This window comes from Gobio gobio (genome assembly GCF_949357685.1).
Source record: "Gobio gobio genome assembly, chromosome: 19".
Lineage (NCBI taxonomy): Eukaryota > Metazoa > Chordata > Actinopteri > Cypriniformes > Gobionidae > Gobio > Gobio gobio.
The window spans coordinates 34,017,430-34,032,201 of record NC_137112.1 but is presented as its reverse complement, the minus strand read 5'-3'; the positions used below and the strand labels follow the sequence as shown (position 1 = coordinate 34,032,201).

Below are 14,772 nucleotides of genomic sequence, written 5' to 3'. Positions count from 1 at the left end.
GTATGAGTTTCTTTCTTCTGTTGAACACAAAATTGATATTTTAAAGAATGTTGCTAATCAAACAGTTGACGGTAGCCATTGACTTCCATAGTAGGAAAAAAATACTATAGGCCTAGTCAATGGCTACGGTCAACTGTCTGGTTACCAACATTCTTTAAAATATCTTCTTTTGTGTTCAACAGAAGAAAGAAACTCATACAGGTTTGGAACAACATGAGGGTGAGGAAATGATGACAGAATTTTCATTTTTGGTTGAACTATCCCTTTAAGGCCACTTAATATAAAGTGTGACTCGATTCTGCAACAGCTGGGCCTAAAAACAAATTACTGTTGTTTGTACATTGGTATTTATTTATTTAACAACCAAACTTTTATTAAAACGTAAACTTACTTCTGTGTATATTTACACTCACAAATAAATGACCAATCAGTATAGTAATACTTCCTGGTTTGTGTTTCAGAAACACAATTTTAATGTTACAATAATATATAATATTAATAATAATATAATAAATATAATACAATCAAAAGTTTCAATTGTTTGTAAATCGCTTCATTGAAGAGAACCAATTCAAAAGAACGCTTCGTTTGGGAATCAGACGCCACAGTTTAAAACGTGATAATCATGTCTTTGTCAACATCGTCATTGAGAGTCAATGCTGTGATGTTTCCATTAGAGGGCGTCATCGCACCTACTTTTCTTCAGATAGGCCTCACAATACATTAAACCCCATCTGTAAAACAGCTGTTTGATTTATTTTAGGTCATTTGTTTTTTTGTAACCTATAAACAAAGAAGTATTACATTTACAAATATGACCCAAAGAGTAAAAGTTAAGAAATATATTAAGAAAAATATCTACTATGGATAAAATGAAGAGACGTGGGATTGGTACAATGTTTTATACAAATATAAACATCCTACAACTTTAATCATTTTCAATAAAAAAAAGAATATGTTAATAAAGTACAAATAAACGTATATAGATAAATGATCTAAACAATAAATCACACTGAACCTTCATATGACATCCTGGAACTATTTGTCACATCAAATTCAATTTTATTGTTGATTGTTTATAAATGTATATCTCTATCTGATAAAATGTCTTATTGTACAGCTGGGAGCCCTTTTATATATAAATAAACTTCCATTATAAATTATAAGAACAATTTGATAAAGAACAGAGCAAAGCAAAACATCCGTATCCTTTATGTGTCAACTCTCATGATGTAATGACACAAGAGATATCACAGATGTCAATGCTCATTGATGATGCTGAGGGTGACTGTCTGTTCTCTGATACAGACACATGTATGAATCACACAGCAGTCTCCGCACCAGCTCACTGCACTGACTCAGATCTGCTGTGGAGATCTCCTCTTCAGGCTGGGAAAGGAAGTCTCCAACCTCAGGGCAGGACCTGATCACGGGAACGTTGTAGCCATTATTATCATCACCTAAGGATAAAAAATAAGATTAAATAAATGAGCTAAAGTCAGTAATGGAGGGTTTGTGATTCCTCAGTCGAGTGATACAGTGCAAATGGTATAAATAGAGAGATTACAGCTGCGTCCAAAATCTTAGGCAGCTGCCTTTTTGACTTTGCATTCAGAGTTTACGCATGAAGGTACCTCACGGAACTGATTTCGGACAGACTTCTGAGAAAGGCAGAACGGTTTAATGATGAACAACAATAGCTTTGGTGATAACCAAGCAAATATTTAATTATTAATATCTCGCTAGAAATGACTTCAAAAGAGGACAAATTTGGTCTAAAATGTAACACAAAAAACACAAACTGACCACAAAACTTAACTTTCCGATGGTATAATTATTGCTATTTTTTTTTAATTTTGGCAGTTAGCTAAATAGCAATAAATGCTAAAAAAAAGTGTTCTCTGCACCAAGTGTAAATAGTAGCCTGATGTCGTCATACTCAGAATAACTTCCTGACCTCAAATGTTGTGGGCGGGGCTAAATTCGGCTGCCATCCAGGCTATATAAATAGTAGTTAAATTCTAATTGTACTAAGTGTGAATAGTTGTTAGATGCTATTTATACTTGGTGCAAATAGTGGCAGATACTATTTGCACCTCAGTGTATTGTAGTATATTATAAAACAGTATGCTATAATAACATCATATTCAATGTATATGATTATATTTATTAAAGTCATAAATGGAAGCTGTCACATTAGGGCAGATTAAAATATCTTTTATTCCCTAATTTGAATATGTAACGCGGTCCACCGGAAGCTAGATATTTTACTTTATAACGTGTTAAATATGGATATTTTACTTACGAAAACACAACAATTCGCTTCAGAAGGCCTTTATTAACCCCCGAAGCCGTATGGATTACTTTTATAAATGATGGATGCACTTTTTAGGGCTTCAAATTTTGGCCTGCCATTCACTGCCATTATAAAGCTTGGATTAACCAGATTGTATATACACCTAGGATGGCTTGAGGGTGAGTAAATTTTGGGATAATTTAAATTTTTAGGTGAACAATCCCTATTCTTTAATTTAAAATAAATGCCTCTCTGAGCTGATATGCGATGGGGAAAGGGATTGATTGAAAAGGGAATGAATTCGGAAAAAGTCCGATTCTAACTCGGTTCATCGCCACCGGCTTTACTCTCCACGCCACTTATCCTGTTATGCAGCCGGTTTTCTTTTCTAATTTTGTCTGGCTTAATCAGAAAATGGTGGGCGGAGTTAGTGTAAATAGCCTCTGCCATTTGCACTTGGTGTAAATTGACACTCTCTCATTTTTAGCTTAACTTTCATGGAATGCAACGCACTGGATTGTGGTAAATCAAAGGCAGTGAAGGATACATTTATGCTTCCTTCAAAAATCCATCAAACGAAGGTATTTGACTTGATCATTAGATTTGGACGTGCTTTGTTGCCTTCCTACCTCCGTATGCTTCCTGCAGAGGATGTATTTTGGATGCAGTCTACATTTGAATATGTTGGAGATTTAGCATATATGACATACCGCATCGGTCAGCCATGCTGTCAAAGAAGATCCAGGACCGTGGGTCAGGCCCATATTTGACAAAAGACACATAATGGCTGGTGTTTATACAGAGAACTGCAAAGAGTTGCATCTGGTGCCTCTGTACTGATGTGTCTTCTGGAAGATGATCTGGAACTGTAAGTTTGTGAGGAGTGTGTTCTTGTCGGGAGGGATGAGTGTGAACCTGTAGAAGGAGCAAAAATATTTGGGTTCGTTTGTGGGAGAAGGCATGTGGATGAAAAAAGCATGTAAAATGCATTATATAACAACTGTCGGAATGCAAAGTAGGATCACTACCTGTGTGTTGCAGGTAGAGCAATACTGCTTAATTTTGCCTGGCTGGAGCTTATGGTCCGTCAGGCACTGGTCACACTCATATTCAGCCAGATGAGCACACAGAAAACATTCCCGAGGAGCTGCCAGAGAAAACAGGAGAAGCATGAGAGATATTGTATCTGCAACAGTCCAATATCTGCTTCCACAAAACAAATGTTATCAGGAGGAGATTTCATTTGGAAATATGCTTGTTAAACTCACAACAATGTAAGACATCTGTGATGTCCAGCTCCGTTGAGGGAATGATTTTAGGGAACATCTTGAACTTCTTTCCAAATCGTGGCATCTGAACTATAAGGCAAGATGGAATCTAAAATAAAATAAAGTTTTGATTAATAATGCATACTCAGTAGACAAATATGGGGTATGCAAACTGTAATATAACGCATAATAATCTCTAAGAAATGAACAAACCTCTTCAAACTTCAGATCACTTGATACTAAAGACATCTCAAGCAGCTGTTGAACTGAAGGCATGGCTCCCACCTGATTCTTCTCTACAATGATCTGATGTGTATAGGCATCCTGTGACAACTCTCCATGTGACCTAAAAACAACACACAGGTGTTCAAATATACAGTTTAAGCTTGTTTACACTGAATGTACACTACTGTTAAAAAGAGATCTGTGGGAAAGGGGTCAGTGAAATGTTTTTGAAATCCTCTTAATCTCGCCATGGCTGGATTTATCAAAAATACAGTAAACAGGTAAAATTGGCAATATTTTATTTAATGTTTTTTGAATATATTTTAAAAAGCTGAATTTCCAGCATCATTACTCCAGTCTTCAGTCACATGATCCTTCAGAAATCATTCTAATATGCTGATTGCTGCTTAAGAAACATTTCTTATTTGTAAGGGATTCTCTGTGCCTGGTTTGGGTGTGTTTTGCATGTGATTGGTTCTGTTTCCTGTGTTTGAGTTGGTCTCTAGGGTTTCTTATTGATTTGATTATCATGTGAACCTGTGTCTCTTTTCTTTGATTTAGTTTGCTTATGTATTTAAACCCTGAGTTTGTTCTGTTCTCGGTCTGATCTCATCCATGCATACCAGTTATTCTGTTTGACAGAATTACCAATGTTGAAAACAGTTGTGCAGCTTAATATTTGTTTACATTTTAAGGATTCTTTGATGAATAAAAAGCTCAAAGAACAGCATTTATTTTAAATAGAAACCGTTTGTAACATTGTAATTGTCTTTACTTCCACTTTTGATCAATTTAATGCCTTTTTGAATAAAAGTATTAAACTAACTGACCCCAAACATTTAAACCATAGCGTATATACATTAAAAAACATAAATACAATAAAAGGTTACATAATATAGAAATGTTTTAATAAATATATATTTTTAAAGTGAAATAAAAATACTTTTTAACTCCTGTGTGCAAAACATATTCATTCAAGGGTTGTGTAAAATGTCAAAACACAGTCATGTTTCTCAGACAAACAAATCTGGAGTGATGGACAAGCAGTGCAACTGAAACAAACCTGAGTTTGAGCAATGGCTCAATGTGTAAAACATGCTTTAATAGTAGGGTGATGAACTCCTCTGGATCTGATGGAAATAGTAGTAAAAATGTTTTAGTGATCAGACTAACGTTCCCTCTAAGCCACAGATGAAAAACGTGCAGCTAAACATCAAAGAAGTAAATGGCCGCTATGGGACAAGTAATACCTTTCTCCTCTGTAGCAAAAGATTTGCAGCCCAATTGTTTACGAAACTTCATCACACTCTCTGCTGGAACAAAGCCTGATCTGTCGAGAGAGGCAGAGGTCATATGAAATGAACTGCGAGTACCCTGATGACTACATGCCCACATTAAGAGTGTTTACTCAAGCTCGACAACTATGGCTGTGCATTAGCTTTATGATGTGACTTTCTTATGTACTATCACACATACAGTACATCAAGGGGTTTGAGAGCTTTTACCTGCGTAAGCGGTTCACGATGTCCCGTCTTAAAATGTGTGAAATGCCTTCCTCACTATCTGCTGATCTGTCAAACATACTGCTGAAAGCTATGGATGACGTGAAGAGACTGTAAAAGCAGAGAGAAAAAAAAGAAAATGCATCAGTACATCAGTACAAAAAGAACGAAATGTGAAATCACATACATGACATGCCTTTCTTGAGATGCCTACCTAAAGAGAGTGGCGTCTAAATAGCAGGAGTTGAAGTGGCCTTGGATCCCCCTCATTCTGCCCACCAGATGAGACAAAACATCTTGCTCAGCAACAGGGGGAACATCTTCGTCCAAATCTTCCAGGAGTGTGACTAAGAAGAAAAAAAGCACTTTTAATCTTGAGGCCTTTAACATTCAGACTGTTTCTAGAAGTGGAATAATATAACAGACTGAAGGGACTCACCTGAGGGAGGTTCAAGTGGTTTCTGGATCTCATTTGGAATGAACAGAAATCTACTGTCTGGTTTGCAGTTGGTCAGTGGCACAAACAAGGCTTTGTTTCCTTCACAGGTGAAATACCGTTTTGTACCAAACGCCCCATCCGAACAAGTCGTCGCCTCAGTGTCCTGAAAGGATTTGAGAGATATTTGTATTATTTGCATGCACAAAAACAGAACATAATCGGCACATGCTCAGCACTGAATGAAAACATTTAGATGCTCACCAGTTCAATTCCTGCCCAGTCATTTTTCTTTCCATCTGGAACACCAATCCATCTGATCACCCCAAACACAGTCAGTCCATTCAAAGATAGGACCTCTGCCATGGACCCGACCTCCAAAGAATAACGGGACAAGGCCTGAATGGAGTTGGAAACATCCTTGTTGGAGAAGGTACTTCCTTTTTTTGCATTGCGTGAGTTGAGAGCTGGCATGGAATGTATGCGCGACACTGCTTTCCTGTTTAAACCTAAAAAGGGAATAACATGCAAATCATCTTATTGCAGATATCATCACCTGACATTCCTCAAGTCATATGATTCTTGAAGTCTCAAGTCATTAAATCTTGATTTAAAGCATAATAGATGTTATGTATTGTTTTGAGACTGACTGTCTTTCCAGTTTAAGATAACAATCTTTTCCGCAGTCTAGTCATAGGAATTCTCAATAGCACCATGAGACTTTAAATATGTTTTTAAGGGCTAAAAAGATGAGTAACTCACCCAAATCAATGCTGACTCTCAGCGGCTGCCTGGTGTTTAAATGTGACGGAGCCACCTGGACAATGTCAGCTGCACTGAAGAAGGGAAGAGGGACAGTCTTCTTCGACAAAATATCCTGCTCAGTGTCCTGTGAAAAAATACAAGTGCATTTAAACAGACCCAAGTGGATTCTTTATGCCATTAACGCGACTATTTGGTTTGCATTTTAAGTATTTTGTCTCAAAAGGTCGACACTTACGTCACAGTTGAAAAGCGCATGCTTAGATTTTGTAAAAGTACACAGACATATCATGTTGATTTAGATTTTAATACGGATTTTTCCATTAAAGTAAAACTACAGACAATCCTTTCCTCTATATGCAAAATTTTATATGAAAATGTTATAAATCTCAGAACAATTTTAGTTTATTAATGACTAATTATCTACAATTAATATTATTTTAGTACAATTTATTTTAAAATAATAATTCATATACAATAATAAAATATTTTAATTGTGTATTTCATTATTTATTTTACTATTACATAGTATTATGTTATAAAATTAAATTAAAATAACATGAATACTACTAATTAATCATTACTGTGATTTCAAAATAACGACTTGAGCTAAACAGTCTATTTCAATATGTTAGCACATTTGTTTGCATGAAATAGCCTAATGGGGAAAACGGCAGCAAAAGTAAGATGCCTTTCCTCACCATCAAGTCCAGCTCAAATCCCAGCATTTGCAAGACTCCTGGTTTGTCCCTCTTGCCTATTTGAATCAGATTCTTGACCAGGCACGGCTGAAAGTCCTTCTTGTGTTTGACCACCACAAGATCGTCCTGAACAAGTTCACAGATTGCACTAAAGAGCTGGACGTTGCACAGGAGCTCCAGTCGCCTGCTGGCAGGAGAAACGAACAAAAGTAGCTGAGCTTGATGGCGTGAGAGTGGGTATGTGTCCTGTTTCTTCACCGTGCCACTGCTCCTGGCACTGCCACCTCCTCCATAAACCATTCCTATGAGATCTCCTGCTGCTGTCTCCGCATCCGCGCGCCCAATTGACCCGCGAGATAAGCCCTTCTTGCTTCTCCTCACTACAATAAAGTAGCACTCCTGTTGTTCCTTGTCCAGTTCCATGTTGAATGATGAGTGTTTGCTTCAGCTGCCGCCTTATCAAGACAGAGAGGAGTCGGTTATCTAACTTACAGTGGTGAGGTCATGCACATTTCATTGCTGACATGTGACACTAAAGATGTCCATTTGTGTAAACCAGGAAATCCCAATTTGTATTAATATAAAATGCATTGATTTTTTTTATACAGTTACATTGATCTATAAGATTACTGAGAGACTTTTAATATAGTATTTAGCCTATATGCAATGTTGTTCTGCAATCTAAATATTGCAGATTTCCCCAGATAGCAAAAAATATCGGCACGGCTTCTTTTTGCCGCCGGCCCTAAGCTGTCGGCTATAGGTGCGTCCCGCTGGCGGTGATGAAACGTTTGCCGCCGAATACGTCACTCCCATTTCTTGCGAGATGCCGCGGCCGACTAGCCGGCGGGCCGCCGGCTTCATTTTCTCTGGCGGTTGCCTCCGCCTAATGGACCGCGGCCGGCTGGCGGCAAGCCGCTGTGAAATACAAGGATTTCTACTCTCAAATTCGACCAGCCACGTTGGCTATGTTTGGCTTGTTGGGAAATAGAGTGGAACTGACAGCATTTTAACTAGTTCTCACATTTGAAGCGATTATAAAATCATAATAGCCTATATGTGAATTATATCAAATATTAGTTTTTTTTGCTCCAAAGCCATTAGGGTTTATAACAGATTCTTGACTCTTGATTCCATGATAAGGTTAGGTTTAGGAAATTACATTTAAATTTTCACTTGATTATTTGCATGTCGAGTGTGTTTAAACAGTGTTGGTCAATTTGACCCATAATGGATGTAGGCTAATACTTTTTTTTTTTTTAGCATAATAGGAGGGTTAAGAAAGTTTGAAAGTTCATTTTAGGATAACACTTATTTTTGTATTGGCCTTTTTTCTATTTCTTTTTGGACTGACTTTAAAATAGACATGACAAAAAATTAGAACTAACTTCATGACATTTTACTTTGTTTTCAAAACCCATATTTTTCTGAAAAACAAAAATATATTATTAATTATTTAGGAAAAATTCTACATTCATAAGACAAGAATAACTCAAAAGAAGCCCTCTAATATTACCTCTTATAAAGCTGATTTTTACAATATTTGAAACCCTCTCAAACATGAGGTCGCAAAACAAAAAGCTTACAAAAACAGAAACCTGAAAGCTTTTCAATTTCATGTGACTGCCTTAATATTATAAAGTATTTTCTATCTCAGAATTCTTATTTTTATTATTTATTTTATATACAGTGTTACATTTGTTGTTATTCTTTGTTCTACATATTCGGAACTGTACCACAATGCTTTATTATTTTTATTTTTCTCTCATTGTACTTTTTGTATTGTACTTGTCTATACATGTACTAATTTAAATAAAAATAAAATAAAAAAAAACAGAGAAGTACCTCCACCGGCCGAGAGGGGCAGTATACTTAAAAAAGACGGAAGACAAACCGGTAAAACATACAGATTTACCAACAGCGGCCGCTCATCACATGGTTTTAGTATTTGAAGAGAGGAGATCAGAAAATATCCTCGACTACGAGCGTTTAAGTAAGTACATGTTTCCTTTTTGTGTCACACAATATTATGTTCATTTTTGATGTATAGCTATACCGGTAGGTTGTTTTAATTAGTTTGTTCAGACACGCACGCTGATATAGTGCACAATACACAGTGTTAGCTAACACGTGCTGTTTCGCCTTTTTTACACACTGAGTTCAAGCATGTTCTACATGTTAAAATGTATCTAGCTACTGTAGGTAAGTTAGCCAAAGCTTTACATCTAGAAAGACTTAAGTTTAACTTTTGGTGTTTTCTAACAAAACAGAATGATGTATATAGGTTATTTAAATTATTTTGTTAGTCCGAACAAGCATGCTGCTAACGTTAGGTCAGTTTTAGCAAGTGTTAGCTAACATGTGCTGTGTTGCTACTGTTCTTCTAGCATTTAAGGTCATTTATGAGTTATTTCTCTGAACTGCTGTACTTATTATGTTTGAGGACAATGCAGTTTACTTGAATCACTACACTGAATGAATACATTTTACTGTTCCACATTTGGCTGACCAGTTTTTCCCCCCACAGCATAGCTACTGTATATTCTGTATTTAACGTTAACAATGCGGTTTTGTTCACATTTTCTTGCAGATACCTTGACCAGAGCACAATCGGTTATCTTCATCCAAGAGACCTATTGTTGGACAATCGTTTCGGCTTTCAAGGTAAATAAATTGTTAGTCACAATGTCTAGTTACTGGGCTATAAGGAGAAGAATATTGAAAGGAGTTGAGATGGACAAACAGGAAATTGCAGATGTTGGAAACTTTAACAGTATGGAAAATTGTGCCTGTAGTTGTTGTTATATATATATATATATATATATATATATATATATATATATATATATATATATATATATATATATATATATATAATTAAAATAAAATATTTTTTATGTAGATTTCCAGAATGAGAACCAAGCCCTGAGGGAAAGCAATGCACGAGCAGGTGAGAACATGCACTCTTTCTTAAATTTTACTTTTTTGACTGTGATGTAGGTCCAAAATTACCAAATGCCTTTCATTTTGTAGCTTCGGATGACAGCGGCTCACTTCATGAGCAGGTGAAGCAAGTTGGGACAATGTTGACGACGTTTGCTCGTACTGGGCAATCAGGTACAACTTGCAAACAACACCTGTGGTTGTTGGTTTAATTCCCACTGGGGCCACCTGTACATGTAGTAGACCTAGTTGTAAATGTCATAGTTTAGTAGTTGAGGGACCAGGACTGACTGCTTTATTCTTTTATTCTGTGAACCCCTGTAGGTGCAGATCAGACCCTAATGCTGCGACGTCTTGGAGAGTTTGGCGATGTTGTGCATAGCATGGACAACAAAATGGACACTATGCTGCAACATTTCAGTGCCAATGTGTCTTTTGGAGAGTTATCCCTGCCAGGGGGTCTGTTACTCCCCCTAGACAACCCATTTGGCGTTGCTTGACAACAGTTTGAGGCAGGATAAAGAGCTCCAGTAAGTGTGCTGATTTTGTTTATAATGCTGTAGGGTAATCTAAAAAGTAAAATTTAAGATTGTACACTGCATATTCTACAGTCTGAATCACAGCCTGTCACATTTTTATATTTATGTATGAGAAGCTTCAGAGATATGTAATTTGTAACACTTTTTTGTATTTTCAGCTTCGGTTTTTGGCAATCAAATGTGGGAGGGACCTAAAGACAACCGTGTGGCGAATGCTTTAGAGTATCTTCTCTAATCACCTTTCCATTAATACAACCTGGACGGGTGTAGGGGATAAAGCATGTTTTAGAGACATGTTCCTGAAGACCATTGTTCAAAGTAATATATATATAAATATATAAATTTGTTATATATTTAAGTAGATGTGTGTGGCCTTATGACATTCACATGGAATGACAGATCTGTATTTTCTACAGGAGCCATCCGGAAGAACCCGGCAACCCAGGATGCCACTGATGAGGCGGTCCAGGTTAGCGCTATGCGTTACCTGAAAGGAGCATCTGATCGTGAAGGTGGAAAAAGACGCCGCACAGCTGAGAGGGACCCACAGCCGACCTCTTACACCTAGGCTGACTACTGACACCTGGAACCCTTTCTTTATCCTGCAGTCAGTAACATCAAGACCCCTAAAGAAGCCAGAAGTTTCAGGCTACACTCACCCAATCCACACTGTTCACTGTGGAAATTACTTTTTTTTTATTCCCTGTGACCCTGCCTTGAAGGCAGCTCCTTGGATAGATATGGGATGGCGAGGTTGTTTGTCCTTTATATAGGCGCACAAGAAATCACTGAAGATAAGCCAATTTGCGCTGCCTCATTCTGGAGGTCGGGGAAAACCGGAGAACCCATAGTCAGGCTTGTTATAATGTTCTGTTCTACTACTGTTCTATTCTTCTCCAGAGCTTTACTCTAAATTATTACCATTTATGCTATTGTTAGAAATGGCTTGTTAAATGTGATGTTATACCTCGATTTATTTGGTATCCTGCACATTCTTTGGTACCAAATATCCTCATTATTTGATATAATATTTAATGGTAATTCTTTTCATCCCAGAGCTGACCTATTTGTTATTAACAAATATTGTAAGTGTTATAATTTGCTTGTAAGGCTGTTTTTTTTTTTTTTAAACCAAAATTTAATTGGAAACATGCAGGTTCTTTAGTAAAAATGTTTTTTGTTATTTATAGGCCTATTTAAGCTTATTTATTGTCTGTTATATTTAATTTATATTATCTTGTATCATTGATAGTTAATGTACTTTGAAATGTGGAATAAAAATGCCAAATGGGAATTTATCTGGTTTGTTCAATTATTATCCATCATAAACTGCATGTTACAAATATATGAATAATAAATAAATATATATATTATTTATTACACAATAAGCGGAGGCAGATCGTTCGAAAAAAGCGTTTGCCTCCGCCGGGCCGCCTTCTGGTATAAAGGCGGCGGAACGGCGGTTTGCCTGCGGGCCGGCGGCGGTACGAAGGCGGTAGGAAGCCGGCTGCCGCTTTTAAAAAGCGGCTGCCGCCGGCGGTGCGCCGTCAAACGTGTTTGCGATTACGCAATTCTGACGCTTCTACAGCCGCCGGATCACCGCCGGTGGTCCGCCGACTCATTGCTATCTGGGTCTTTGTTTATAGCTCACTTAAACATTATTATGTTAAAAGAATCTATACAAAACAGTATATTAAAAAAGTAAGGTACTTTACCTGAGAACATGGTTGTTTTCTTTAATGGACAGAGGTGTGATGGCGTTGTTGGTGCTATGTAGAGATCCACTCATCGGTAAACTCGTTATTAAAGAACCGATAAATGAGTACCATGTAGGCTACCTACTTCTCTCTATGAGAAGATATAGAAACATACAAGAAAACAAAACAATGTGACAAATGTCACAACAGAACCAAGTAAACAGTTATAAAAACTATAACAGTTATAGTGTTATAGCCTATCAATTTGCCCATGTAGGCTATATGTAGGCTATATGACGACTATAAAAATGCAAGGCAAGCTACACTATAAATGTTCATTTAAGAACAGTTAAATACATTTTTAGATAATACATTTTGATCACCTTTACATGTTACCATTTAACAAAGTCTGCACTGATAATTCTTTATGTGCATGCTTTTCATGCACTCTGGTTGAAAGCACCTGACCTTGAATGTCTGAACACTTTAACTTGATGAACTTGTTTTGTAACTTGTTCTTTTCACTGTGAAAAACTTTGTATTAGTCATTTTAAAGGGTAAGAAGTCAATGAATACAGTTCAGTTTAGTATGAAAGAGATATGAGATAGACATGAATGCCCATCTATCTATACTGTTCTGTATCTGAAATATAAGAAAGCATGTAGAAAACAGACTTCTAAAAAATATTTTTATTAAATATATTCATTTTTAGTTAATTATTACAATCCATGTTCATGGAGACATATATTGTATACTGCTGACTGACTTAATAGTTAAAACATTTTTAAAGGTCTCTATACTGAATTGAATGAATAAACTAAGGCAAATGTTGTTTCCATATTCAACATTCCAGCGAAAAGGTTTGAATTTTCTAATTTACCTCTTTTCCTGATATTTTTATCGAAATGATCTTAAGCCATTCTGCCCTGTAGGAAGAGCATTATAATATGACATAAATATTATATCCGACTGACTATGTAAAACAACGCATGCAAATTACAGTTCTGCAAACCCAACACATTTTCCATGAACAAATGCATTATTAATGTTATAAAGCTGCAGACATGTTTCAGCAAACATCTGCCTCCTCATATGTAGAAATAAGAACCACTTTTAACTCTGAGCTAACATGAGACATCTTAACACGTGCATTTCATCACCTGCTTTATGCGCTCGGATCACTTTCTGACAGATAAAACCGCAGGGAACATTCCCTCAGAAAAAAAAACTCAAATAACTACATACGCCACATGGCATATTTGAAATAAGTTGACATTTATCTTGCTGCCCATCAGATCAGGTGATGTATGAAGGTGTGTTAAAGACTTGCCTGATAGCATGTCATATGAGATCTTTTAACATATTTGTATGTAACTGGTAAAGATTACCTTTATATACGTTCCCTATACTTATTAGAACAAGACTTGCACTTTATGCATACAAGATAAACATGAAACATTTAACAACATGTGATTCTGTATTGTTGACACAACAATGATTTTGCACATATAGCAACAAATGTCCAGCTTTAGGTGGGTAGTGTATACCTTTGCAACACCATCTTGGTCTGCTACATGTGTGATTAGGTCTTGGTTGCACTCAAATGACCCGTTCACATGACAGCACCGGCATTCTGCAAAATCTGTGATGTTTATGCTGCAGGGCTATGATGTCCTCGCCGAGAAACAAAGAAACAAAACAGAATAACCGATGAACTGCAGACTTCCCTCTCTGAAAATGAATTGGGGAAAACAAGAGAAAGAACACATCCAACAAACCACTCAGCCCACCAGAGTTGCTATATTCATGTGGAAAACATAAAAAAGATCAACTAACAGTATCTTGTAGCACTAAAAGAATGTAAATAATTCATATTTTCTAACTAAGAGCATAAATCATATCAAATGTCGAGTACAAATAGCTGAGAATAAATGACACTTGCTAAACTAGGGATTAATACAAGAACTAAACGTCAACATTAAACTTTAATGTTTATATATATATTATAACGGATTAAGTTCATAACATTGTAAATAGGATCCATTGTAGAGTGGGGAAAGAACATGCAACCCACTGGAAGGCGGTCATACCTCATAGATTTGACATTATTCTTCCACACTATGGACAGTTGACCACAGAAAGGAAGAAAAGGACTACTTCCGTGACTAGAGCACACTAGGCGAACCCACGTGCCCCCTTGTGGTTTTTATAGTGCACTGCATGAAGATGACACGCTTTGTGCACAAACTTAGAAACATACAGCATATTTATTATGATTAAATAACAGTCAAGTCTTAATGGGGTAAACTGACTGAAATGATCTAGACAGCTGTGTACCCCATTGCAAACCGTGGACACACACACCCGAAGTAGTGGGCAGCCATTTTGCCGTGGCACCCCAG

At 36.7% G+C, this 14,772-nt stretch overlaps 1 protein-coding gene and 1 long non-coding RNA gene across 3 annotated transcripts; one reads left to right on the top strand and one right to left on the bottom strand.

Annotated features, from left to right (window-relative positions):
• Positions 1-888: 888 nt before the first annotated feature.
• On the bottom strand, positions 889-14,385 carry cyld2 (cylindromatosis (turban tumor syndrome) 2). 2 transcript variants are annotated; one of them, XM_079844947.1, is made up of 15 exons: positions 13,918-14,385; positions 12,388-12,520; positions 7,191-7,645; positions 6,490-6,616; positions 5,992-6,236; positions 5,731-5,893; positions 5,506-5,638; positions 5,295-5,402; positions 5,040-5,119; positions 4,853-4,919; positions 3,778-3,910; positions 3,565-3,673; positions 3,325-3,443; positions 3,007-3,211; positions 889-1,460 (listed from the first exon to the last, which is right to left on the bottom strand). In XM_079844947.1, the coding sequence occupies exons 3-15, from the start codon at positions 7,611-7,613 to the stop codon at positions 1,267-1,269; spliced, it is 2,106 nt and encodes a 701-aa protein (XP_079701073.1). In that variant the 5' UTR covers positions 7,614-7,645; positions 12,388-12,520; positions 13,918-14,385; the 3' UTR covers positions 889-1,266. The 2 variants fall into 2 exon arrangements, with proteins under 2 accessions (XP_079701073.1, XP_079701074.1); XM_079844948.1 differs by lacking the exons at positions 12,388-12,520; positions 13,918-14,385 and having other exon boundaries at positions 7,191-8,119.
• Positions 8,981-11,969, top strand: LOC307143423. The gene is made up of 7 exons (XR_013818603.1): positions 8,981-9,183; positions 9,781-9,854; positions 10,093-10,140; positions 10,224-10,307; positions 10,458-10,663; positions 10,831-10,990; positions 11,089-11,969. It is a non-coding gene; the product is annotated as an uncharacterized lncRNA (long non-coding RNA).
• Positions 14,386-14,772: the final 387 nt, after the last annotated feature.

Excerpts from the sequence above, each read along its gene's own strand:
- cyld2 (XM_079844947.1), bottom strand. The coding sequence starts at position 7,613 with ATGGAACTGGACAAGGAACAACAGGAGTGCTACTTTATTGTAGTGAGG. Across the intron at positions 5,120-5,294 it reads ATCGTGAACCGCTTACGCAG|ATCAGGCTTTGTTCCAGCAG; the intron begins GTAAAAGCTCTC and ends CTCTCTCGACAG. Across the intron at positions 3,444-3,564 it reads CACAGATGTCTTACATTGTT|CTCCTCGGGAATGTTTTCTG; the intron begins GTGAGTTTAACA and ends TTTCTCTGGCAG.